This window comes from Strix aluco, chromosome 29 (genome assembly GCF_031877795.1).
Source record: "Strix aluco isolate bStrAlu1 chromosome 29, bStrAlu1.hap1, whole genome shotgun sequence".
Classification (NCBI taxonomy): Eukaryota; Metazoa; Chordata; class Aves; order Strigiformes; family Strigidae; genus Strix; species Strix aluco.
In genome coordinates this window covers 477,948-501,502 of record NC_133959.1, presented here as the reverse complement: position 1 = coordinate 501,502, position 23,555 = coordinate 477,948, and the positions used below count along the sequence as shown (strand labels likewise).

Sequence of the window (23,555 nt, the reverse complement as noted above, 5' to 3'; positions counted from 1 at the left end):
GCGCGGCGCGATTCGGTAGGCGAAGGGAGTCGGCGGGGAGGAGCCATCTTGAGAGCGGGAAGGATGCTGAAATGCCACACGGGTCCACCATCTTGATTGGGGGCAGGGCATGGGACAAGCGCGTTGGGCGCCATCTTGAATACGGGCAAGGGCCCCAGCGTGCACATTGTGCTGTCACCCGCGGCGCGGGCCGGGGCCTGCGGGAGCGGCCCAGCCGCCGCCGCCATGTTGGCTACGGGCAGGGAAGCCGCGCGCTCCGCTCCGGTGCCATCTCGAGTGAGGGAGAGCGGGCTCCTCGCCGAAACCAGCCTCATGATTTAGCACTGCCAGCCTGGGGACTCCTAATGGCGCTAGACAGCACTTAAAAGTTTTATTTAGGATACAGGATAAAGTCTGCTTAATTGCGGTTAATGTCTTAGGGATAAAGATTACCCAGACAGAACTTGTGAGGTAAGACATAACACCTACCTGCTCTGCTCAGGCATCAGGGTAATATTTTTCCTAAGTTACAGTCCTGACACCGTTTGCTGACTAAAACGGCTCATTTTCCAGTCAGGTGGACCTCAGTGGCTGGTTAGATAAGCGTGTTTCACTCTTAAGGTGTGTCATTGCCTGAAGGTCTTCTACAGAGATTGAGGTAAAATCCATGGATTTCCTATCTTTGGGGATTTTCAAACCTCTGAAAGATTTCCTTTTCAGGTTCTGGGCCATCTACGGTAAATTTAAGCCTACTACAACAGACTTAGTTCTGTTAGATACTTTCTGTGGCTCCCTCAGAAATGATCGTCAAGCTCATTCATGTGCCACAAGATGAAAGTCCCTATTAAAAAAAAAAAAAAAAAAAAGGGAGAAGCAGGCGTCTGTCTGGTTCCCACTGTAAACGGTGCCGGTGCATTTACTTTGTTCCTGTGCAGGAACAGGCACGCGAGGGCCCAGATCCTGATGGGGGCCGAGCAGACCATCCGCTCATCCTCCCATCTACCAGGTCACGCTGGTTCCTCGCCACTAACATCGTTCTGTACGGCAGTTTGCTTCCATGGATGAAATGCTGCGTGTCTCTGTTTAAATATAGACGATATTTGCTCACTGGGAATTCTACTAGCAATTACTCATTTTCTTTGCCTCACTTGTCATAACCCTATCTGTTGACTGCAGCACAAGAATTAATTGTCCCAGACCTCGCTACAAGTCCCTTGTGTAGCATCGAATCGAATATCAAATGTCCAGTCCACATTGATCTTGGCTTCATTAGCTGCAACCCTGTTTTGAGAGTTTCTAGGCAACATAATACTGGTCTTACCATGGAAAGGATCCTTCGTACCTCACCAGCCCACCCACTTCTAACATTTTTGTGAAAACATTTGTACAGTTCTGCCAATCTGCCTCTGTTGTCAGCGGTAAACAGTAAAACACTAATACAGGTCAGTGCCAGTGACGGCAGCACCGGAGCTGTAACACAGCCGTGCCAGGGGTACTGATGTGAAGGTTTAGAAAAACATTTTTAAAATACAGTGCAAATGAAATTCAGAGTCTTGGCAGTGTTTCTGCTTAATGTCAGGTAACTTTGACAGGTACAGACATGCATTTTGTATTCGCATTTCTTTCTGAAGCGCACATTAGACACATGAATATGGGGGGAAAAAAAAAGTAGTTAAAAGTGAAATCGCCTATTTATTTTCTCCCACACACGTATTACTGTGTTGGTTCCTACGGCCAAGTGCCTTATTTTGTCAGAGAGTGGGGCAATGCTCAGATATTTCAGTGGCCGGGACCAGACATGAGCTTACTGCCTCACTCTTGTCACCATTTGTGACATGTAAGAGCTTCTGCTGACCTTGGATCTGACCAAGAGCTGGCAGCTCCAGTTTCCATGTCTGTGGTTTATTGGGCTCTGTGGCCATTCGGCCCTTGTTCCAGCAGTGAAGTTTAAAATGGAGAAAAAGTATGTTCTTACCTATTGCTACAGGCAACTAAAGGCCCCATCTGAAACCAAAGTTGTTTTACTAGGTACTGCATATGAAAGGCTCAGCTTTTGCCACAGATAAGAGATTTACAACTTAGATGAGGCAAAGAATGGGAAAATGATGGGATTATGCGATCCACTTTAGAGCTGCTGAGCTGAGAGCCAGAGAGATAAAGTGATTTGATCAAAGCAGAGCAGGAATTTACCTCCCATCTCACAAGCCGCAGAGAACTTTCTTGAACTACGCCTGTTTTAAGCTGTGTTTCCCAGGGAGGTGTTTCACTTCATCTTCCCTTCAGAATAATCTGTAAGTAAGGAATCCCTCCATAGTAGAGGATGGTATGCAGACAGAATAACTTTTTTTTTTTTTTTTTTAAATATGGGATATTTCAGTCCACTTGTAAAGAATCATACCCTAAAGAAAGGTGCCCTGAAGATGACGCAAAGACTTTGAAAAAGATCAGTAATGCTCGATACTGATCACTAGTAAGAACAATATCTGATTTTCTAGTGGCTATTGACATTAGTTTATTGCATCCCAGCTGCTTTTCAGAGATCTTTGGAAAAGCAAACACAGGTGGATGCCATCAAAGAATTATTACTTTTCAAAGACCTCTCCTGTGCAATTGCGGTCGAGCTTAAAAGACTCTTTTAAGGTTTCTGCAAGCTCACTCAGATTTTCCATAGTTCTAGCAGAAATGCTGATTATGCAACATTTTATCAGACTTCTTCCTGTAATATTAACAGAGTTTTTTAAATGGCATCTTTTCAGATACTAAGGTAGCAAACTGACTAAAGATACTCTTGGGTAATGCACAGTCTTTCTCTGGGTCAAACAGGAAAATGCATTTAAGAACAAAATAATACTTTACACAAAAAAACAGCTGGGAGAAGGACCTGCCTCTGTGTAACTTTTTGTTTGTTTTGAAAAAGAAACCCACATGAAAATGCCCATGTGAAAAAAAAAAAAAAAAAAAAAAGAGGAGGGAGAAGGGAAAAAATATGAATCAGCTTCTTTTGTACAATCCAGCAAAACCGTCCCACCCTCCCCGGCTCCGGTTACTCACTTGCTAGAAAGGCCTTGGCGGGACACACCCAGGTTTTTCTCTTTTAAGCCCTTCCTGCCAATGTTATCTCTTTGAATTTAATTTACCATGCAGGGAAAACCCTCCGAAACAAAAAAAGACCCTTTTCCTGCCTTTTTTCCTTTGTATTTTTAAAATAACTCTAAAGCCTGTGCTACATTCGCAGGTCACTTCTTCATGTAACTTTGTTCATTTGCGAACCAGCAATGTTTTTTTCCCTTTCTCCTTCCTCTTCCACCCAACGTTTCTATGAGGGACTTGAAAACAAGAACCCTCCTAAAACATGGTCTCTGTTCAGGAACCCGAACTACTGTGCATAATGGTATATAAAACCAGTATCTACTGTTTTTAATGACAATTGTTTTCCTGCAAATTCCCCTCCTCCCCCCTTATTCACAGCACCCTGCAAGGTCCTAAACCAGGAAGCTCTGTCATATATAACTTTGCTACCGGTATAGTCCCAAAGAAACTTGGGGGCAGGGGGTGTTTCAAATACTTTTGCTTCTTTGTGTTGCTTTTATTAATTTTAAACCACTTTCAATTAACACGGCTGTTTTGTTTAAAAGAGAATCTGCAGCTTTAGCAACATCTTAGGATGCCAGAACATTCTTTTGTGCATCGTTCATGATGCCACATCACAGCTCTGGAAGTCGTTAGTCTAGAGGCATTGCACAGAGGGAGCAAACTCGCAAGAGACGCACACGGCTTCTGATCGGCCGGTGGGTTCACGCGTGGCTCAGAACCGCGGAGCACACGCGTATCTTCCCGCTCGGCTCGTCCCCGAGGGCAGGGGGAAGGAGAGGGACCAAAAGCATCGCGGGTAGAAGTCACGAGCTACGCGGCCGGAGTCACTGGAGGCAGGGGTGTGGGCGCACGGAGGGTCGCTGGGGGGCTGGCTGCGTTAGTTCCAGTGCTCGGGAAAAGTCCATTTCTCACCGGCAGAGGTGTGGTTTCACGAGCAGTGCACGTCCTTAGCATGGGGGATTTCCTCCACTGCTCCGTCAGAGTTTGGCAGCATAAAGTCTACCAGTGGGTGATTGATAAATACATTGGTTTGGTTTGGGATTGAGCTTCATATACTTCCAATATTAAATAGAAGTAAACGTTTCTAACCAGTTTGCAAGTTCCCTAAGCTGGATTTTGATGACAGCTGTGCCACCACAGCAGTTTGAGGCCTCCCTTCCAGGGACGAAGTTGAGTGGCACTTTGCAAGCACGTGTACCTGCACCTGGAACTCGGACTGGTGTTGCCATTGCACATTCTGATGTCACCTTTTAACAGGGCTGCCAAACTGTGTCGACAGGTATTTTTTGTGCTGCAAGTAGTTGCATCAACTTAAAATTTTACGTATAATCACAAGAGCTCATATTTTACGTTTCTTTCCTTCTTTCTGATCTGTGACAGAGAGACTTATCTGTATGTTTCATTCTGTTGTTATCAGTCTTATTTCAGAACTTCCCTGTCTTGCAGCTCCTCGGGGATGCTTTTGGGTGACTCATTTCCTGTGAAGGATGAACCAGCCATTTCCTGGCTATTCAACACAGGACTTTTTTTTTTTTCTTCCAGTCTGTGTTGGAATGGTGTGGATTAATCTATGGTTTGATTGTACCCCCTGCAACTTACACCAGAACTGCGGCTCTTCACTGCAGTCTTCTAAGACAATAAACTCTCAGCCTGTGTTGCTTAGGGATCGTGGCTTGCCCCTGCTTACCTGGGCCATAGGCTTTGTGATTTTGGGCTGTGGAATTAAAATGATTACAGCAATACAGATTTAACAGTGCCATCCTTCCACTCCTTGCAACCCCATTCTTCTCTTAATTCAACCCATTTCAGCTCATAATAAATGGAATGTTAAAAAAGCACCATCGGGCAAAGATACTGATCTTACAATACATATCTAAGCCCAGAACTTTGGAATTATCTCATCGGTGCTACCAAGATTGCATACTGGCATTTGAGAAATCCAGGTAACACCCTTACTGGTTTTTTCATGTTAGACACAGGTTAATAGAAGACTGGGCCAGTTTCTGTCCTGAGTCTGTGCCCATCATTCCGGCTCGTTCCTCCAACCCTGTTTCCAATTTCCTGAGCCACTGTTTATTCACACTTCACATTATGATTCTAACTGTTGTGGACAGCTTGCTTCACCACCACCACCCAGGGAAAAGATTGTCTGGCCATTGTAATGCCAGCCTGAGGTATCACAACTCTTCTGAGCAGTTTTTTACTGCTATTTTTTAAATTATTCTTTTAATCTTTATTTCCCATCATTTCATTTGAATATTTAGATTCATTAGCCTGTCATACATCTGTAATGTTTGGGAAGAAAACCCACACAATAGGGATACTGCCTCCTGAGTCTGAATGTAGCACATGCTGTAGGGATGATCACTGAATAATTCATACCCTTAATGATTTATTCATGCCCCAAAGCTGGATACCTCCTCTGTGACTTTCCATTATCTCAAAGAGAATGCGAGTTCCTATTCAGTCCTGCTCATCTCAGGAGTGGCAGCAGCCCCTGCGCTGGCGTGGAAGCGGGTGTCTGAGGCAGACAGAGCAGGTGTGCATCAGAAACCACTCCCGGATGATGTTTCTGAAACATTTCTGCTCGACAACAACTGGGAAACTTGCCATTCCAACGCCACACACATCACCCCTGACACAGAAACCAAAATGTAGGTACATTTTGTTGCAGATTCTTCGGAAAGCAAGGTGGGCAGGCAGGCACGTTAAGCTCTTTTCCACTGGTACACACGTAAAGTGAGATGCTGCGGTCACGATGCAGGATGTCCTGAGCATGGAAAACAGGCAGACAGGCCGTGACTCCGTGATTTGATACCATAGAGCTGATCTTCTTCTCCATGAGAAATTTCAGTTTTATTTTCCATTGTAAAGTTACAGATTCTGAGACAATTGGTATAAACTCAGCAAGATTGTTTCCTACCCGCTCAGGAAACCTTGCAGGAAAGCCTGGACAAATAGCAGCAGTTCAGACTAATCTCTTTCCAGTCTAATGAGGGCTATCAGAAAATACGCCTTTAGTAAAAGTTTGTAAGACCACGATCTGAGTCTCCTGACCTAGGTGAAGATTTTGCAAGACATTCAAATTCCATCTGTCTAGAAAGTATGAAAGATGATTCTGTGTTTCAGCAAAGTCTCCAGACCCACAGGCAACACTACCCCTAGCTGGCTGGTATGAAGTTTCCTAATTGTTTATCCTGTAGTCCTGACTTCTTTTGTCCTTGGAATAGGCTCTACATCAGCATAATTAAAAATGTCAAACACGCTTGAGAAACTCTCCAAGTTGCTAAAAATGAATGTGAATTTCCTCCCAACAACCTCGCTTCATCTCTCCCTTACTCTGGCCTCAGCTTTACAAAGTGGTCTGTTTCCAGCCCTTCAGCATAGTTTGCATTCCACTGCCAAGAATGAACATTTATTTATACAAACAACCGTCCTTACAAGCACATCTCCCCTGCTATCCTAGGGCAGGAAAATAGACATCATTTCTGGTCTCTTCTGTAGCTGCGCTTCTGCGTTTCTTTTTTTCTTTATTCAGGGGCCTTTTTTGCAATGGAGCATCAGTGCAGTTCAGTCACTTTCCCGTGCCACGAATCTGCTCAGAAATGGACTGGAATGCTCCTTCATTTCCTTACAATGATTTTATGACCCTCTGGTGATGGTGCCAGTTGCCTGATAAACCATTTAGGGGGTCTCGGTGGCTCAGCAGCAGGTTTTCAAAGAGGTCTCGCTCACGCTGGAACCTCGCGGGCTCTGCGTAGCTGGCAGAGAGGGGACGCCCCGGTGCCCTTCCTCTCAAACCACAAAGCTGCTTTTCCCAGGTGTGTTACCGCGCCGCCGTGTCACACGAGCGCTTCCAGCAGCGCAGCTGACGCTGTAAGAGGGTCCGGCGGTGAGCGAGAGGGCAGCTTCCAGGCGAGCCGCCGGGCTGGCGCGGCCGGGCCTGGGGCTCCTGCATTATTGCTGAGGTTCTCCGTCCCTCACCTGTCGGGCTGAGGTGGTGGTCACGGAGAGGCCAGCTCATCGCTCTGTCCTCGGGTTGTCTCCCCTTGCAGCTGCCTCCTAAATGGATATTACACAGGTGCTAGATGACTCCAGACCGGCATTTCGGAGTCTGAGCACAGTTCATTTGAATGCAGAAAGGGGCCCTAGGGGAGACAGCTGCACCCATGCAGAGCATCGAGGAGTTCTCCACTGGACCCATGGGTCTGCACGCTGCTCGCGCTCTTACTGCAAGCACGTCGCATTTTGCTGTGTGCGAGCCAGCTCCCATTTCTCACTTGATGCAACTGTTTGTAGCTAAGAGTAATATTTAGATTGATAATGTTTACACTTACCTCCACGGGCAAATAAGATAAAGTGGTTTTGTTGGGAACTCTCTTACTTGCATTTCTAAAGCAACCTTCTAAGAAACGAAGCATTTAAGTAGTTTCTGAAGGATCCAGGGGAATACTTCTTAAAAAAAATAACAGCAAGATGGTATTTTAGAGTGCAGTCCCAACGCTAGCTTTTCCGGAAGCAAACACAGACGGCTTCTTTAGCTATACCGCCAAGCCCAAGGCAGCGAACTACTGCAAATGAAGGAATTGGGAATTTTTAGTGACCCCTTTCCATGAATCATTACTGAATATTTTATGGATCTTACTGCGTTCTTAGTAAGGTTACTGTTGCAAAGTTTGCAGAGGTATATTTACTTTTGCCTCAGTATAAGGTGTCAGTCTTTTTCTTCTTTACTGAGATGCACAACAAAGGGCCGATGTCCTTTAAGAATACCCCTGTAACATGCCCATATGTACTTGGGTCTAAACAGATACTGCTATATTCGGGAAGAGGAGCATAATTACAATTAGGCCTTGTGCTGATTAGCTCATAGAGTATCATCACAACTAACATGTATCAGGAGAGAAAAACCTCACACTGAACACGCAGCTGGCAGCACACCACTGCCTCCTCCTCGCGAGGCTCCATTCAGAGCAGGATTTATTCTAATCTTGCAGGTTATAATATGCATGCCTGGAGCACACCAAAATGTATCCTTACTGCATTCTTCACAGGGCCGTTTTTAAAGTATTTTTCATTAAATGATATCAGCGAGTGTACTGGTAGAAATGTCAGCAACACTTGAAGAGGTGTCCTACGATCTGCAGGTATATACACACACAGACGTAGCTAAGGACGTGTGTGTGTACAGCACAGTATTGGCCACGTACATTCCTCTGTATTGGAGGATGCAACACCCCGATTAGCGCAGTACTTCCCCTGGAGATAAGGCAGAAACAAGTGGCCCCCAAATGGCCTGAAGTAGCACAAGGACAGGAACGCAGAGACATAGCAGCTCTATTTTGGAATTGGCAAAACCGGGCTCCCTCTCCCCCTTCCCGAATACTTCTTTTTGATGTCATGCATGCCATTTATAGGCGCTTCAGCAGCACAGCTGAATTAAAGTCCTTGTTTCCACATTGATTCAAGAACAAATATGTCCAAATACATCTGAAAAAGTAAGAGGACTGACACACCAAACCGCTGTGTGCCTGCCATGAGGCCCGCATTGTCATCCAGGCTAATAAAGACATCATTTTCCCAGGGCTTCAGCTCTATTAAACACAAAGCTCCAAATGATTTCCTACTTGGATCAAAGATGTGTTTGTTCCAGTGCCACTTAAGTTTAAAAGGCAATACTGGGAATGAATGAAATCTCCCCAGCGGCAGCTGCTGAGGTTCAATTGGTTTGTCAGTGCCATAATTATGCAGCGGACGTCTTCTGTTTGCTGGCCCATATGTTCCTGAAGGATGTTATGCAATGGGAACAGTGTGGGGAAGCCTTGCTCCCAAAGCGAAGGGGCTTTTGCTTTTGTGGTATGAAGACTTGCTTATGTTTGGATGGCGAAAATGTTGAGAAACTCACGTTCTGATTTCAGACTTCACACCGGAGTTGCTCTTCTTTGATCAGACTAGATGGAAGTGTATGAAAAGAAACAGTGGCCTCCATCCAGTGTCCTAGAACTGGCGTTTCAGTACGGAGAGTGACCACTTTTAGATATTATTTATATAGTTACAGCTGGCCTCTGACAGCGAGTGCTCCCTTCGGCTACCGTAAGGAGCTGTGATTGGTGGCAGGGTTTGGTGTGACCCTTGGTGCTAAGAATAAACGTGGCTTCCTGTCCAGCCAGCCACCGCTGCGCAGCCCCGCCACCTCTTCCCCACAGCACTTCTCTTTGTAGGTTGGGGTCTGGATGCTGATGAGAAATGTCAGCTCATTAAATAGCTACCTCCTCCTCTAGTAGGTTGTACACCAGGTTCTTTCTGTCACAGACATGAGTGTGTGGTAAGAACCTCCAGAGTATTAAATTAAGCATTAAAAGAACATTAAGACATGAACCTGCAAAATGTGAAGTCAGGGAGAATTGAGAGCACTCGAGATCTCAGTTGCCAGAGGAACAAAAGAAACACAATATCCCTTAGAACGTTTAATATTTAATTTGGTAAGATGCTCAGATGCTAGGGCGGCGAACGCAGAGGGCGACGACAGAGCGCTGTGCGAGGGGTGCTTGATGTCAGCCACGGGGCCGACATGGGTGCGCCAGAGCACGGAGGCACAAAAGGCTCCTTGTTTGCAGAACTGTCAGTTTTATGCACAGCTACCTGGTCTGCACACAGGCCGTGCATTGTCTAAACACCATTTCATTCGTACGTGTTCTTGTTAGAAACACGGCGTCAACATTGTACAAAAGAGACTCCCAACGACCGGGCTGGTTAGAGAGGAAAGAACCAGCGGCACATCCGAAACGTTGGCGCTCCGGCGCTGACTCCCTGCTATTCGTGTTCTGCAGCGCCAACCGCCAACAGGATGATCTGCAGGAACCGAAACAGTCTTCCTGCAGAGCCAAGTTTAATTCAGAGGGGCATCTTCAGCTCAGTTTTCTTGCTTTAAGGTCAGGGCTTAAAAAAATATGTAACCAATACTTCATTTATTGAGAAAATACTTAACTTCATCCTGCGAGTTGACCAGTTACTTCTGCAACAACTAGAAGTCAGCTAGGAAGATTCTTCCCTCTTCAGTTTTGTCATGAGGCTTAAGTACACACGTAGTCACCGAAGGAACAAAAAGGATTTTATGTGAACAGGGCAGCGGGGCTGTGGCTGCGACCCGGCCCTCTACAGCCAGGCCTGTGCGCCGCCCAGCTCGGCCGCTCCCCAGGGCGCAGACGGCTGCGCCAAGGGACCCGCCAGGCTCGGGGCAGGCAGCAGCCGAGGTGCGTTTCTAAGAGCCTTCACTGGTGCCTCACTCGCCTGAGCGCGTCTGCTGGAAGAGCCAGTACGAGACAGCTGGGTCTGTGCTGCGGGCTTGGAGAAAGTTTCCAACGTGTATTTTCGGAAATGCCTTTTGTGCACTCAGGGCAACTGCAGCCCCGAACTCCAGATCCAAACCCACCCATTGGCTCAAGTTTTGCTTGAATCTGTAGAGTGGGCTTAATTGTTTGCTCTTGCTCACACTCTGGGAAGTGTGTTATCGCTGCTGGAGGACAAGGGTTGGCAACCTCTTATGGATGCTATGCCAGAGTGTATTTTTCTGTTCCAAATTAGTAGCTAGGTGTGCCAGTGCTGGGTTTTGCTGCCTCTCCAAGAGGCAAGATGCCATCCATCTGTGGTATTTTTCATCTGTGAGGCTCTCAGCTCCTGCTGAATGCAGCACTCAAGAAGTGGGCGACAGAAACTGGGAGCCACTGCCTCTTACTGGTGCCTCTCCAGCTACTGCCAATCCCAGCTCCTGCCTCAGTGTGCCATTCAGAGCCTATAAAAATGCTCTCGGGGCAGAGAACTTTCTGCTAATTGCTTCCATCCCACGCAAGGGATCTTCAGGTCGCTTTAAGATCACTCTTCTCAATAACTAATACCTTGTCTCCCTTCTTTCCCAGGCTTCCCTGTCCTCCGGGTGCTAGTGAGATTCTTGTCCTTCTGCAGATGCTGTGGGAGGCTTCCTGAAGCATCTTGCCCGACCTTGGAGGAGGTAAGAGAGTGAGCGGCACTTCAGAACAGGGACAGTAGTAGAAAATGAAATAGGAGCAAAGGCTCCAAAGGTGGGAAGGCTCCCAAATGTCCGGTCAGCATCACCCAGCTATCATGAACTAATGAATTTGCCTGCGGCCAAAACCCTTGGGTGCTGCTTGGTAAGATGTGCTTTGTGAGGGACAAGCACCTTCCCTTTACATGGGCCCCGCACCGGGGGTTTCCCCGCACTCTCCCCGTGCCGGCCGCGGGCATCTGCGTCTGCATCTGCCCAAGACCCCAGCGGAGACTGTAAAATTCAATCTCCCCCCCAGAGGGAACCTTCCCTCCTCTGAAAGTTCCTTGTTTACCAACAGAGTTGTTTCTTCTGCCTCCAGGAGCCATTTCCCATCCCATCCTCAGCAAACGTTCATAAACACTTGAGATGTAAAAGGAGAGCTAGCTCCTTGCCTGTTGCTAGCGAGACTGACTTCTACATACGCCCCCAGACTGAGTCACCACGGATTTAAAGTGCTTCTAAAAAGGTGAAATCCTCAAGCCTGGGAATGAGTTGAGGTGTCAGTCGTTAAAATGGTTCTGTATTGTGAAAAAGTAGGTTACTCCATCTCATTGTGAACAATTATGTCTAATTACAAGTCACAGATTCGCCACAAATACTCTTTAATAACAAATTTCTACCAGACTTCATCCAGAGGGTGTGATGAAGTAACACATCACCTCCGGTCTGCGGCCAGGTCACGCGTGGCCGGGGCCGGGCAGGGCGGGTTGGCTCAGCTCGACCGCGGAGGAACGGGCCCGACTCCCAGCTCTGTGCTTGCAGCGTTGGCCGATGCGTCCCCCGGCGCACAGCACCGGTTATTTTAGTTCAGTTTAGCAGATGGGAGAAAAAATGGCGTGCGCCACATTACGGTTTTAGTTCAGCTTTAAAAGGCTGCTCAGAAATGTATAAAACTGCAATAAACACTTTAACAATAAAATTAAACAAGTTAGATTTGCAGCTTCCCCTTAGCAGACTCCCAAAGGGGATGTTAGATTTTGCTCTGTGATAGCAAAAAAAATTCCAGCAGCAGAACAGAAATCGAAAGGCCCAAAGAGCCGGTAAACGCGTGTCCCTGCGGCGGGGGGCCCCGGGCGAAGGCACGTAGAGCAACTTGCCCCGCAGGTTGCCCCGGCCAGCGGCGGGGGGGCGCAGGTCAGTGCCGGCAGCGCTGCCCCGTGCTGTCCCGGGGGCCGGGGCTCGGCGGCGGCACCGGGAAGCGCGGCGGGACGGTGCCCTCCCCCGGCTCCAGCCGCCCTGGGCGGGCGAGTCCCGGCTGCGGGCCCGGGCGGGGCGGGCGCGCGTGGCCGGCGGCCGAGCACCCTCTGCCGGGGACCGGGCGGCGACAGCGACGGCGCCAGCCCCGGGGCGGGCGGCGGGGAGCGGCGGCGGCGCAGCCCCCGAGTTTGACACCGCTCCCGCGGAGCCCCCGGCCGGGGTAAAGGCGGCTGCGGCGGGGGGGGCCTGGCCTTGGTGAGAAGCACCGCGGGCAGCGAACGCGCCTGCAAGTGCCGCCTTGCCACCAGCGGCAGGATCACTCCAACACAAATGGCTGCGGGGGAGCGAAGGAACTTCCCGCAGTCGGTTCTGTGCTGATACAGTCACCCCCCCCCAGCGCAGCACTGGCCATCAAAAATCCCGGCAAGAGTCCGACAGCGTAGAATTGTCACCGAAAACACCGGGCGGCCTCCCCGGGCAGCACCAGCCCGAGGGTGAAGCTGCCCCCGACGCCGCCTTAACAGGGAGAGAACGCAGGTATTACCCACGGCGCAGCGTGTGCTGCCCAAGTAACAGATTTGCCCTTCACTAATTTCAGCTTTCCCCCATTTTCCTGGGGAAATAAAATACCAGGTCCTATTTATAGAAGTTCATGGTTTTAAATTAATTTTTTCCTTTACTACAGCTGTTTTTAGCGGCTGATTGCTGTTTGTTGGACCAGGCAATCCTTTGCCAGCTGGCTGCAGCTTTTATTAGCTCTTTTAAGAAGACTTGATTTAGAGCTCACAGTTACGTTACAAGGACAGCAGCTCTGTAACGCAGACCCTCACGAGAAGAGATAATTAGGACTCAAAAAAATTCTGTCCAATTCTTTGAACAAAACCGCTCTTGTTTAAGGAATGTGGTGCTGTAGGCTAATATTTAACAGCAGTCTCTCTTCTCTCGCTCCGAGCTGGTGCGTGCAATTAGATCCTGCCTTCCATCAGATATACTGGATATTATTTTCTGGGAGCATCTCTCAAAATGGAGGAATGCCGCCCTGCAGCAAGTACAGAATGTATCTGGGGGATTATATTTCTGCAAGTATGGCAGGAGGTGCTGGTGGAAGGACGCGGTGAAGCGGGAAAAGAGCCGAAGAGGTGCTGAGAAGGCTCTTGTACACGGGAGGGGGAGGAGAGAAACAAACATTGCAGAGAACAGGAAAAACAATGTGCTGGGAAATGATTAATCCACCCCAAAGGCCCTTGCTAAGAAGTGGTGGGACAAGCTCAATGATTTTTGGCAGCCATGAGCTACTTCTGCTTTGCTCTTAACTCCCGTCTTGCAACCAGATGTGCTTAAGTACAGCCTCAGCCCACTCCTGCCCAGACACCGCGTCCCCCCGTCAGTGTCCTCCACTCCGCTCCTGGCAGCTCTCCGGCCATCTGCCCCCCCGTGGGTATTTTATGGCTGTCCGTGTCCCTCCACCTCCAGTAAGTGGTTCTCAAGTGAGCAGGAGCACACAGCCCTTGCCGGGGAAGGGGGCGGGAGTCAACTTTAAGAACTGCTGTTCTGTATCCTGTTGTTTTCCTACTGGGATTGTTCCAGTTTCCTGCACTGTCTTATCTGGAGCTGAAAAGGCAAAGCTCTCACATTGACTTGCTTTGTGTGTGCCTCAGCTTTCTGATCTGTGAAGGAGATGTTATAAGACTTAAGAGGAACATAGCTCGGACTGTTACAGGGTGGAGGGACAGGAACAAAGTGGTTACAGGGCTTTCAGTGCCTATACAATTAGTTTCTTTATTTAGTTATCCCGCTTGCATAAGCCTGCGAGTGTCACAGAGGGTTTCAGAGAGCCTCCAGCGTACCACAGCGCTGCGCAGAGCCCCCTGAGATGTGAAGAGTGGGGTTCAGTGTTTACATTCTCAGTGATTCCAGGTACCTGTTTGACAGACCTTACAAGAGCAGCATTTTCAGAAAGTGCTGAGTTTGTTTCCCCCCTCCCCAAGGGCTCAAACTAGACACAGAGAAGTCTTAAAAGGGAATTTGACTGCTTTTAGGCAGCCTTGAGTTTTCAGAGCTCCACTGAAATGCTGTAGACTTCTTGGAAAGTACTTGGCCACGTTTCCTTGAATACAGAGGTAAAATAAGCATATACTGTGCTGACATCTTGTAGATCAGGTGCATGAGGAAACAAAATCTAGTAGGTTTTTTTTTAAAAAAACCCTTTTTTCCTCTAGCGAGCATGAGTTCACTTAACTATAGGTTATACTAGTCACTAAATTCCCTATGGGTTAAAAAATTAAAAGAAAACATTTACCGTACAGCTCTGGAATGTCCTGTTTTTCTGCCCAAAGGTGTGGGTCCTGCATGCAGTGTCCATTATCAGATGGGAGCCTCTCCTGGAAAGATAATTAAAACGCTGCACCACTCACAGCCATGCAGATACTGAACCAGGCACAAGGTTTCAAAACAAAACTCAACCCCCAACCCCAGAACCCTCCCCCGTAGACATCCTGGTTTTGTTGGAAGCAGGTAAAATTGTGGCAATGATCAAGATGGATTTTTATTAATTAAGAGATGAGAAGTATGTCAGTTCAGCCTTTGTGGGTAAATACATATTTCATTTTCTTCCGCGTAGTTGTAACTGTAAATTCAGACTCGTTCCACTTGACAGTTTCTTTGGAGGTGCTCTCAACTGATGTAAATATGAGAGCAGGAGTGGGCTGAAGAAGTACCCTTAGCTGATTACCAGAGCCTTTATTTGGAACTAAATATCAAGAGAAAAAAAGGCTTTTTTTCAAAGAGATCAGGAAAAGGAAGACATGTGCTTGGAGATAAGGAAAGATAAAAGCATTCCATTTAAAGACGCCTGTGATAGAAATCAAGATGTTCATCTGCCAAGTCAGTAATTTCATGGCCTTATGACCATGCAGAGCTTCCGTTTCTGTTACCTTTTCCCACACTAACTGTAAGCACCAAATTATTGGCATGAAAGCTCCTTTTAGTTTGTCCAAGCAGCTCAGCCCTTTGGGGAGGAATTACACAGGTTGAACTTGAAGACAAAATTCTTTGACTTCAGAAGGGAAAAACGGTTCTCCCGTAAGTTTACATTCAGCCTGCTGAGGCACAGCGAGGCCCAGGAACAGGCTGTGAATTCCCTGTTCCTGGAGGGTTTGAGGACGGGTTAGACAAACACCTCTCAGGAGAGGTTTGGGCAGAGCTCATTTGCTGTGAGGAATGAGGGCGGCTGAGATGGCCCTTTGAGGCGATTTCCGAGCCTGCGATCTATGGTTCGGTAGGAGCGAGGTCCCAGTGACAGCAGCTCCTATACGATGCCCAGGTTAACAGAGGTCAGGAGCTCAAAATGCATTTGCAGCATTAAAACAAGGGGCTTTGGGCTGGTTTTTGTTTAAAGCAAGCAGTGGATTTCAGTAAAAAAATTCTGTGAAAAGCTTGGCTTTGCACATTTCCCAAGCTGGCATATGCAAAGAGCCAAGCTCGAGGCTAAAATTACCGGCGCTATCATTAGAAAGCCGTCGGCAGGAACAGCGAGTGTGGAAGGGCCGTGCAGCAGCTTCACCCCGACGGCAGCGCCAGTGCCTGCGGCTCATTCCCGTCGGGAAGCACCACTGCCGCGCTGCGGGAGGTTTGACCTGTGCTTTTCTCTTGGCAAAGGACATTTAGTTCCCTGACCTGTCCTGAGGTTAGAGAGGGCTCTTCTTGTAGCTTCGCTTTTGTTTGTTTCCTTTCCTCTCCGGGTTGTTCTTTGCGGATCCACCAAACGCCCGTCAGTTGTTCCAGGGGTGTTGTCGTTGTAGCTGTTGCCCGTTCCCCGCTCAGGCAGCAGGCAGGCTCCCCGGTGCTGGGCAGCGTGGAAGCCCACACCACCTCCGTGTTTGGGGTTTTTTCCCCTTCCTGCTTGGAACAATTAAACTTTTGCCCAAAGATTTGGCATGCTTCCTCGCTTAGGCTTCACAGCCAGCAGAGCACATTTAGCTTTGGCATCAGCGGATCGAAGCATTCGCTTGGTTTTATGCAGGCGGGTGAGTGCCCGGGCAGCTGCAGCCCCGCAGCCCGTGACTGCTGCCCCCCAGTTTGGGCCAGTGTGGAGTCGGCAGCGCTGGGCGCCGCTCGTCACTCCTCCGCGGTGCAGGAGCACGGCCAAGAGGCAGTTTCATCACCACCGGGTTTTGGTTGGGTTTGGTTGGTCTCAACCCCGCTCTGGGGGCCCCTGCTGCTGGGTGATGAGGATGGGGGTGTGGGAGGGGGACGGCAGCTGCCCCCACCCACAGCCAGCCGGGCTCCTTTGGGTGCCCCTGGGCCCCCTCAGACAGATCCTGCTGGCAGGGAGGGGGTTTGGGTTAGGGCAGGCGGCCCCGGGGAACCCCAGGTGGCCCCATCCTGGTGCCAGGAGGGAGAGGGAGAGGGTAAGGGCCTCGCGCTGCACGGTTGCCACATCCCCACCTCACGTCACGGACGCTGGCCAAGCCCTGCAGCAGCCACCCCGCTTCGCCCTGCGCTGGGCAGCCCGGCCAGTCACACTCTCACTTCCTTCCTCCAGGCTCCTCATCCTCACCCAGGTCCCTCCTCGACTCGCGCGGAGCCGGGTCGGGCACTGCAGGCACCGGGCGTCGCCGCTGCGGCGGGTGCTGGAGCACGGGGCTCCCGCAGCGCTGGGCGCCCACAGGCTCTGCCGCAGGTTGACTAGTGCACCCCGGGCTGAGATCCCCGCGGACGAGCCCCGCGCTCACGGGTTACGGAGCAGCTTCCCCCATCTCCTGCTGCTCGCTGCAGAACGGGAGCGTGCGGAGCAGGAGACCCGGAGGCCTTCAGAGCCTCACGGGCCCCTTCGCTGCGTCGCTTTTAGGCCAGAGCTGCTCAAAGAACCCGTTTAGACAGGGTTCCTGTGTCCAGTGTTTTCAGTCTGGCATCTTTTACCACCGCTACATGCAAAGCTTTTCATTAATAATAGAGGAAGATGCCTGGAGCGAAGGCTGCCATTATGGCTGTAAAGGCAGGCGGTGTCAGTCACAGCAACGCGCGGCTTCTGGGCGCTCTTGCAGGGTGTCTGTTGACCCTAAGTTGTGACCGCTTGTTCTCTGAGCAATCACACAGAGATGGTGATGACTTCCTAGACTCCTGCATTGAACTTCTCAAAACAGATAGGAGAATTTCAGATTTATTCTCTAATAAATGAGTTACATAGGCAAATAATTCTTTAATTAGGAAACTTCCTCTTCTTTTTACCGTTTGAAGAGTCAGATGATGTTAGAGTCTGAACTAACTTCACTATTTCTGGTACTTCTGTTTCTGCAGTTCACTCTATTTGGAGAAGCAAAGATTGCTAACCGCAGCCCGTGTTCAACGTGCCAGTGCCAAAAGGCACATCTCGCAGAGTCTGGGTTTTAAAATTCTGTCTTCAATATTTATATTTTGTTTCAACTTTGATTGGTACGCTGTAGAGGCTAATCCTGCAAATATTTACACAAGTCGAGCTGCCCGTGTATAGTTAATTCGAGCTCAATGGGAGCTCACCTTAATGAGGGCACATGCTCTGCAGTAGCATTTAGTTTGGGCCGAGCACTGAAAAATTTGGTTGTGTCTGCTAGCTGGATTTTTTTTTTAATATATATATACACACGTACATGTAGACACACACACATGTATGATGATTATTTTAGGTTCTGAGAGAGAAAGAAGGACTATTCAGTCACTTACTGATCTCCACCTGAGAGAAGGCTCAGTGAGATAGAAAACAGCAGCATGGTGAGTGTCCTTTTACAGCATAAATGGTACCATAGACAATTGTTTCTAACAGAATCAATTATAGCATTAAAAAAATGCAGATTTTTTTAAAAAATGGTTTTAGATATGTGGATGCAAGGTCCATTTTTTAGTTTCTGAAAAGCATCCCACAAACAGCTCCAAACCCCCGATTTCCCTTCGAGGCGAGCAGTGCTGCCATTCCCACAGATGAAAGAAGTAGGAGCCCTGTTGGCCGTGGGGAGGTGGGAGACTGAGAAGCTGATTCCTGACACTTTCCCCTGTTGCTTTCCATAAGCGAGCACAGAACTGGCCGTGGGTCCAGGCTCGCTCAGATCACGGGACTCCGATTTGCAAACAGAGCGCTGCACTTCAGGAAGCGACCCTTCCGTGAGCTGAGCTGCGGCCGCGGCTTGGTGGCTGCGTGAGGGCGTTAATCTCGGTGACGCTGTGGATTTAGAACACGCACGTGAACAGCTGCTGTGGCTCAGCCGGGGTGTGATAAATTCATAAGCCCTTGATCAGGTCTCAGAGCCCGCAGGTACGCGTAGGTTATATCTATCATAAATGCATCGTTCCAGGACCATGCCCACAAACTCCCCTCCGGGTCTTCAAAGTGGACAAATTTATTCATTTATTTTAAAGAATGAGCAAATTGTAGCTCAGTGATTCCTCTAATGGTTCTTTTCAAAAAACAGTTAATGCTCTGTTGAGATGGGGCTAGAAACAGTCGCCAGGACTGCTATTTTATGCACATCCTCTTTCACTTATCTCCAACGTGTTTTTGCAGAACAAGAGTGTCCGTGACGGAAGGTGCGGCGATGCCGGTTCACTTTACAGGGATCTCTCCAGACTTGTGACCTGGGCACACAGTCATGGGACCATATGTGACCAAATCCCAGCCTTGGAGACAGCGCAGAACGTGGGTCATCCTAGCAAGGACAATTCTGTCCTGTGGATGTGTGCGCTCGGACACGCGTATTGCTGGCAGTGTGAAGAAATATACGGCAGAGGCAGAGAAGAGAATGAAGCTGTAGAAAAGAGAAAGAGGTTGGTATCTTCCGAGGCTTCATCAGGAGAGGCTAATTTAGATGAAAAGAGGTTCAGGATGACCCCATCTTTTGGGAGGGCTAAAGCAGATGCTGTTAGCAGAGGGTCATGCAGCAGTTCTCCAGGGGTCCCTCAGCAGAAAGACAACACAATCTGCGTAATAGATAATGAATCACCACCCGGACTAAGTCGAAAAAATAGCAAATCCATGAAATCAGGCTTTGCAGCAGAGCAGCATTTGTCATCATCTGGTGATGAAGTCAAAACTGACAGACATAAGGTGAAGCTAGAAAGCGACAGAGATCTACAAATCCTCTCTAATGAAGAACAGTGTATATCAAATGAAGACAACCAAGGAGCCAGAATCAACCAGAGTATTCTGTCAGAATCACAAAATAAAGGTGTAACCGCTGAGGTAGACTTGCAAATGCATCGCAGTCAGAAGACGGCCTTGCCCAAGCCGGCAGCTGCCCCAGCAGCCGCCTCTTCCCCCCCAGGGAGGCCGCCCCTGCCTCTCGCCTGCGCTCTGCAGGCCCCCGCCAGCCCGCAAGAGAGCCTGCACAGCAGCTTCCTGGGGCTGGGGCCTCTCAACCCTGCAGGGGCCATGCCTGAAGCTTCTAGCGCAAGAAATTCCTCTGGGTCACCAATGCCCAAAGAACATTTAAAATCTTCTCCTGTCTCCAACACTGAAGCAAAGGCCCAACCCGAGTCACCCTCCTCCGTGACATTCTTTGAGTTAGAAGCCACTGTAAGTGTCCAGCACCAACTCCAGCAGAGCCCCCCCGAGCACCGCACGCCAGGAGCCGGCTTCGGCGGGAGCGTTGCTGAAGACTCCGTTGAGGAGGGTGAACCGTCAGGATCCGGGCACACACCTCACCCTGCAGCCTCCCTGAGCCCAGACCGTCCACCTGCATCCTCACACAAAAGTAAGAGAGTCTGGAGCTCTATTCCTGGAGGGGGCTGTGGGTGTGTGGGTGCGTTCTGTTAATCTCTTTCCCAAAATAGCAAAGGAGGGTGAGTTCATCTAGCTGCCAAAATCTGTCCTGTAGTATCTAAGGAAATGGTTTGGGGCACTCTCGTTTCTAAGAAGGGACTGACCAGGTTCCTACCGTAAGCAGTCGGCACCTCAGCAGGTGATGCTGCTCACGCGGTGCCCGGCCGTGGACTCGGCTCTGGCCCAGCCTTAACTACCCAGTTTGTGGCACAGGGATCAGCAGAATCCACCTCAGTCCAGCCGCAGCATTTTAAGATAACAACTGATCGTGTAAAAAACAACTTGGTGCGAGCAGGGGAATCTCTAGGTGTTGGCTCTAGAACCCTTTTCAATCTACTCCTCCTCAGCCCTGGAAAAGTCCCAGGCGAGCAGATGGAGCTTTTCAGCAATCCAAGAATTAATTTCTCATGCTACATCGAACTAGGTAGATGATGTATTGCCATGGCAACTTGAGAGAGAACCCAACTGGAATCCTGGCAGTCCTTTTTAAAAAAAAATTACAATTTTACTCATCTTTTTGTTCCTCTTTACTATCCACCCCTAACTTTTGGTTAATGCTTTTATCTCACACCGAGAGCTCTCCTGCTCTGAAGAGATTTTTGTAAAGATGAATGCTTTGAAATACATTTTGCACAACGCCTCGTACACCACTCTGAGCACACGAAATGGCTGATGCTTAGTCCCGGGGCGGATCACAAGATCCACGTAGGGGCCAACTCCCATCTATTCGAGCAGAGCAGAGTTTGGCCCCCACAGTCACCACAAACGACGCGCCAGGGTAGTTGCAGATCGGGGAAAATGTATCGAGTCCATTTGGGGTGGTTTGGGCTTCCCGGCCAGCGCCGCGGGCTCAGAGCTGCTGCCCCTGGCTACACGGTGGCCCCACGAGCGCGGCCCCACGAGCAGGCTCAGGGCCAGCCCCAGAGGCAGCCCCGGCCAAGTTCAGTGCCGGGCCAAGCCACCACCGACGGTGCCACTCTCCTGCCCCATCGCTGCCTGAAGGGCCCCTAGGACCTGCACCACTGCTTTCCACCCCACAACATCCAATCTCATTAGGAGTGTGTTCCCTCCCATTTAAACATAATTCAAAAAGAAAGAATATCTTAAATTTACCTCCATGGTGGTCGGCAGACCCACCAGCCAAGTGACCACAGCAAGAAAGGGGAGAGTCCTGTCCCTGCCGGGGCTGGCGCTGCTGGGCGCTGCTGGCTGGGGACACAGAGCTAAACCAGAGCTTTCAGAGAGGGGGTTTGTGAAAGTCCTGTAATCTCCAAATTCCTTTTAGAAGGAAGGTGAAGGTTGTTCTGCATCTCCTTATAGTTCACTGATCTCCTTGTAAGTTCTTGCTGTCCACAAAGCTGTGTCTTATCTTTCAGATGTGTTGAAGAAGGGAGAGAAAAAGAGAAACCGTAACACTGGCGATATAAAAGTTTTCAAAGACTGGCTGGTTTTACATTACCCTTCTGAAATATGTGAGATCTACGAGCTGCCACCCCAAGACCTCGATAATTACCTGGCCTCCTTCTACAGTTGTGCAAAGAGACAGAACGGCGCAGATTTTTCCGCCAGTTCTTTGCACTTGTTTCAGAGCAACATAGAGAGATACCTGAAGGATCACAACTACGGGTACAGCGTGGTTAAGGGGTTGGAATTCAGAGCGGCCCAGGAAGCCTTCAAACTAAAGCATCAGCACCTGTCTCAGCAGCAGAGGGAGGGCAAGTGGAGTGTTGTGGAGAACCTGACAGATGAAGATGTGGAAGGTCTTCGTAAGAAGGGGTTTGTAAGTAGGATGCACCCTCAGGGCTTTTTGCACCTCATGTTCACAACCATCATTAGGGGGTTTGGGGCAAGTACGCACAGTCAGGGCAATGCTCTGTACTGGGGACAGCTCGTGCTGAAAAAGCCGGAGGGCGAGCTGGAGTACTTGGCCTGGAAGGATGGTCTGAGCGCAGAGGTAGACCCGGGGGAGGTGGGTCTGCGTCTCTTTGCCAAGCCCGACGACCCGGGGACCTGCCCGGTCACAGATTACAAGGAGTACGCCCGGCGGCGGCCGCCGGACATGCTGCATGACCACGACCCGCTTTACCTGGCTCCCAAGGCCCTGTGCTCCATGTGGGACCAGGTCTGGTACAGCAGGAAGTCCCTGGCAAAAGCCAGAATAGAAAAGATCTTGAGGGTTATTGTCCAGCAAGTCAAGGGGTCTGTGAAGAAGTCCAAGAAATAAAGGCGCCTGTTTAGTTCCGCTGCGCCACTCTTGTTAGGAGTCTGTTTGGAAGCGATCTTGGAGAGGTGTGAGTGGCAGTAGCACCGCTCGAGGAGAACGTCCTCCTCTTGGGTCGCGCCTCAGAGCAGAAGTCATCCACAGATCTGCATCACCTTAGCGTTCAGGTTAAGTGTAAAACTTCCATTGTTCTTTACATTAGTGGAATTGATAGTTCAGTAAGTTAAAGATGAGAATTTTAGGTTTCACATTTGTCAAACAAGTTAATATTCTGCTCTATTACTAATGACCTGATAAACCACGGGGAGGGCTCGGTGGCTGACCAGCTCGGCGTTTAGAGCCTGCGGGGAGCTGACGCTCGTACGCAGCGTTTGGTCTCTAGCAGGAGCCCACGGTAAGGAGAGGAGCAACACGAGTTAGTTCTGGGGTGGAAGGAGAACGACGAAACGCCGTCTTTGCCAGCTGCTGATCCGAATCTCATGGGAACGCGTTCAACAAGGTTTATGTCGTTTCTCTTAGTGAAAGATTTGTAGCTTTAAGAAGTTGTGACTGTGTTTTTAAAAGTTATTTAAAATGGCTCACAGCGTTGAAAGGTTTCATGGCAAGTGCTCTCCCCAGAGTGCTAAACCCAGCTGCAGAAATACGCTTCGGTAGATGTGGTCGACTTTCTTCAGCTGTTCAGGTCCTGTCCCGTTGATATTCTGCCCTGAGCCCAGGCACGTTGCTGGGTTGCACTGTTGGCATAACTCAATAAAAAACGTTTTACTCAGCCCTGTTTGTCTCTTCTATAAAGGTGAAGCCAGCAACCCCAGCCTGGCAGGGGACGTTCTCCCGACGCGCCAGCGCGTTCACTCCTCCTGCTGGGGTTTCTCCCGCTCAGCCCGTCGTCGTTCAGCGTCGCGGCGCTGACCCCGAGGAGGATTTGGGCCCTTTGGGATCCCACGGAGCCCGCGTTCGTGGTTTCTTAACGAGGTCTTTGTGGCCAAACCCTTTGCCAGAATTGGCCCTGTTCAAGCAACATTTAATATCACCAAATACCTTATAGATGTTTAAAGAGCCATAAAGAAAGAGAAACTCACCTAATCCAACGCTGGGCTGGAGCCTTCCAGCCGCCCTCGCGCTGCCGAGCCCAGAGGACGTCGCAACCGCCGCCGCCACGGCTGCAGGGCCCGGAGCCAGAGCAAACCCCTCCTGCGGGGCTGGGCGCCACT

The 23,555-nt window shown here is 49.5% G+C and overlaps 1 protein-coding gene across 7 annotated transcripts; it reads left to right on the top strand.

Annotated features, from left to right (window-relative positions):
- Positions 1-191: 191 nt before the first annotated feature.
- On the top strand, positions 192-23,114 carry LOC141916514 (uncharacterized). 7 transcript variants are annotated; one of them, XM_074809124.1, is made up of 7 exons: positions 192-450; positions 553-637; positions 10,989-11,080; positions 11,457-11,603; positions 17,998-18,082; positions 18,870-20,055; positions 21,500-23,114. In XM_074809124.1, exons 5-7 carry the CDS (start codon positions 18,080-18,082, stop codon positions 22,345-22,347), a joined length of 2,037 nt encoding a protein of 678 aa, XP_074665225.1. In that variant the 5' UTR covers positions 192-450; positions 553-637; positions 10,989-11,080; positions 11,457-11,603; positions 17,998-18,079; the 3' UTR covers positions 22,348-23,114. The 7 variants fall into 7 exon arrangements, with proteins under 7 accessions (XP_074665225.1, XP_074665230.1, XP_074665226.1 ...); XM_074809129.1 differs by having other exon boundaries at positions 18,378-20,055; XM_074809125.1 differs by lacking the exon at positions 553-637.
- Positions 23,115-23,555: the final 441 nt, after the last annotated feature.

Coding starts and splice junctions, on each gene's coding strand:
- LOC141916514 (XM_074809125.1), top strand. Junction 20,056..21,499: donor ACCTGCATCCTCACACAAAA/GTAAGAGAGTCT, acceptor CTTATCTTTCAG/ATGTGTTGAAGAAGGGAGAG.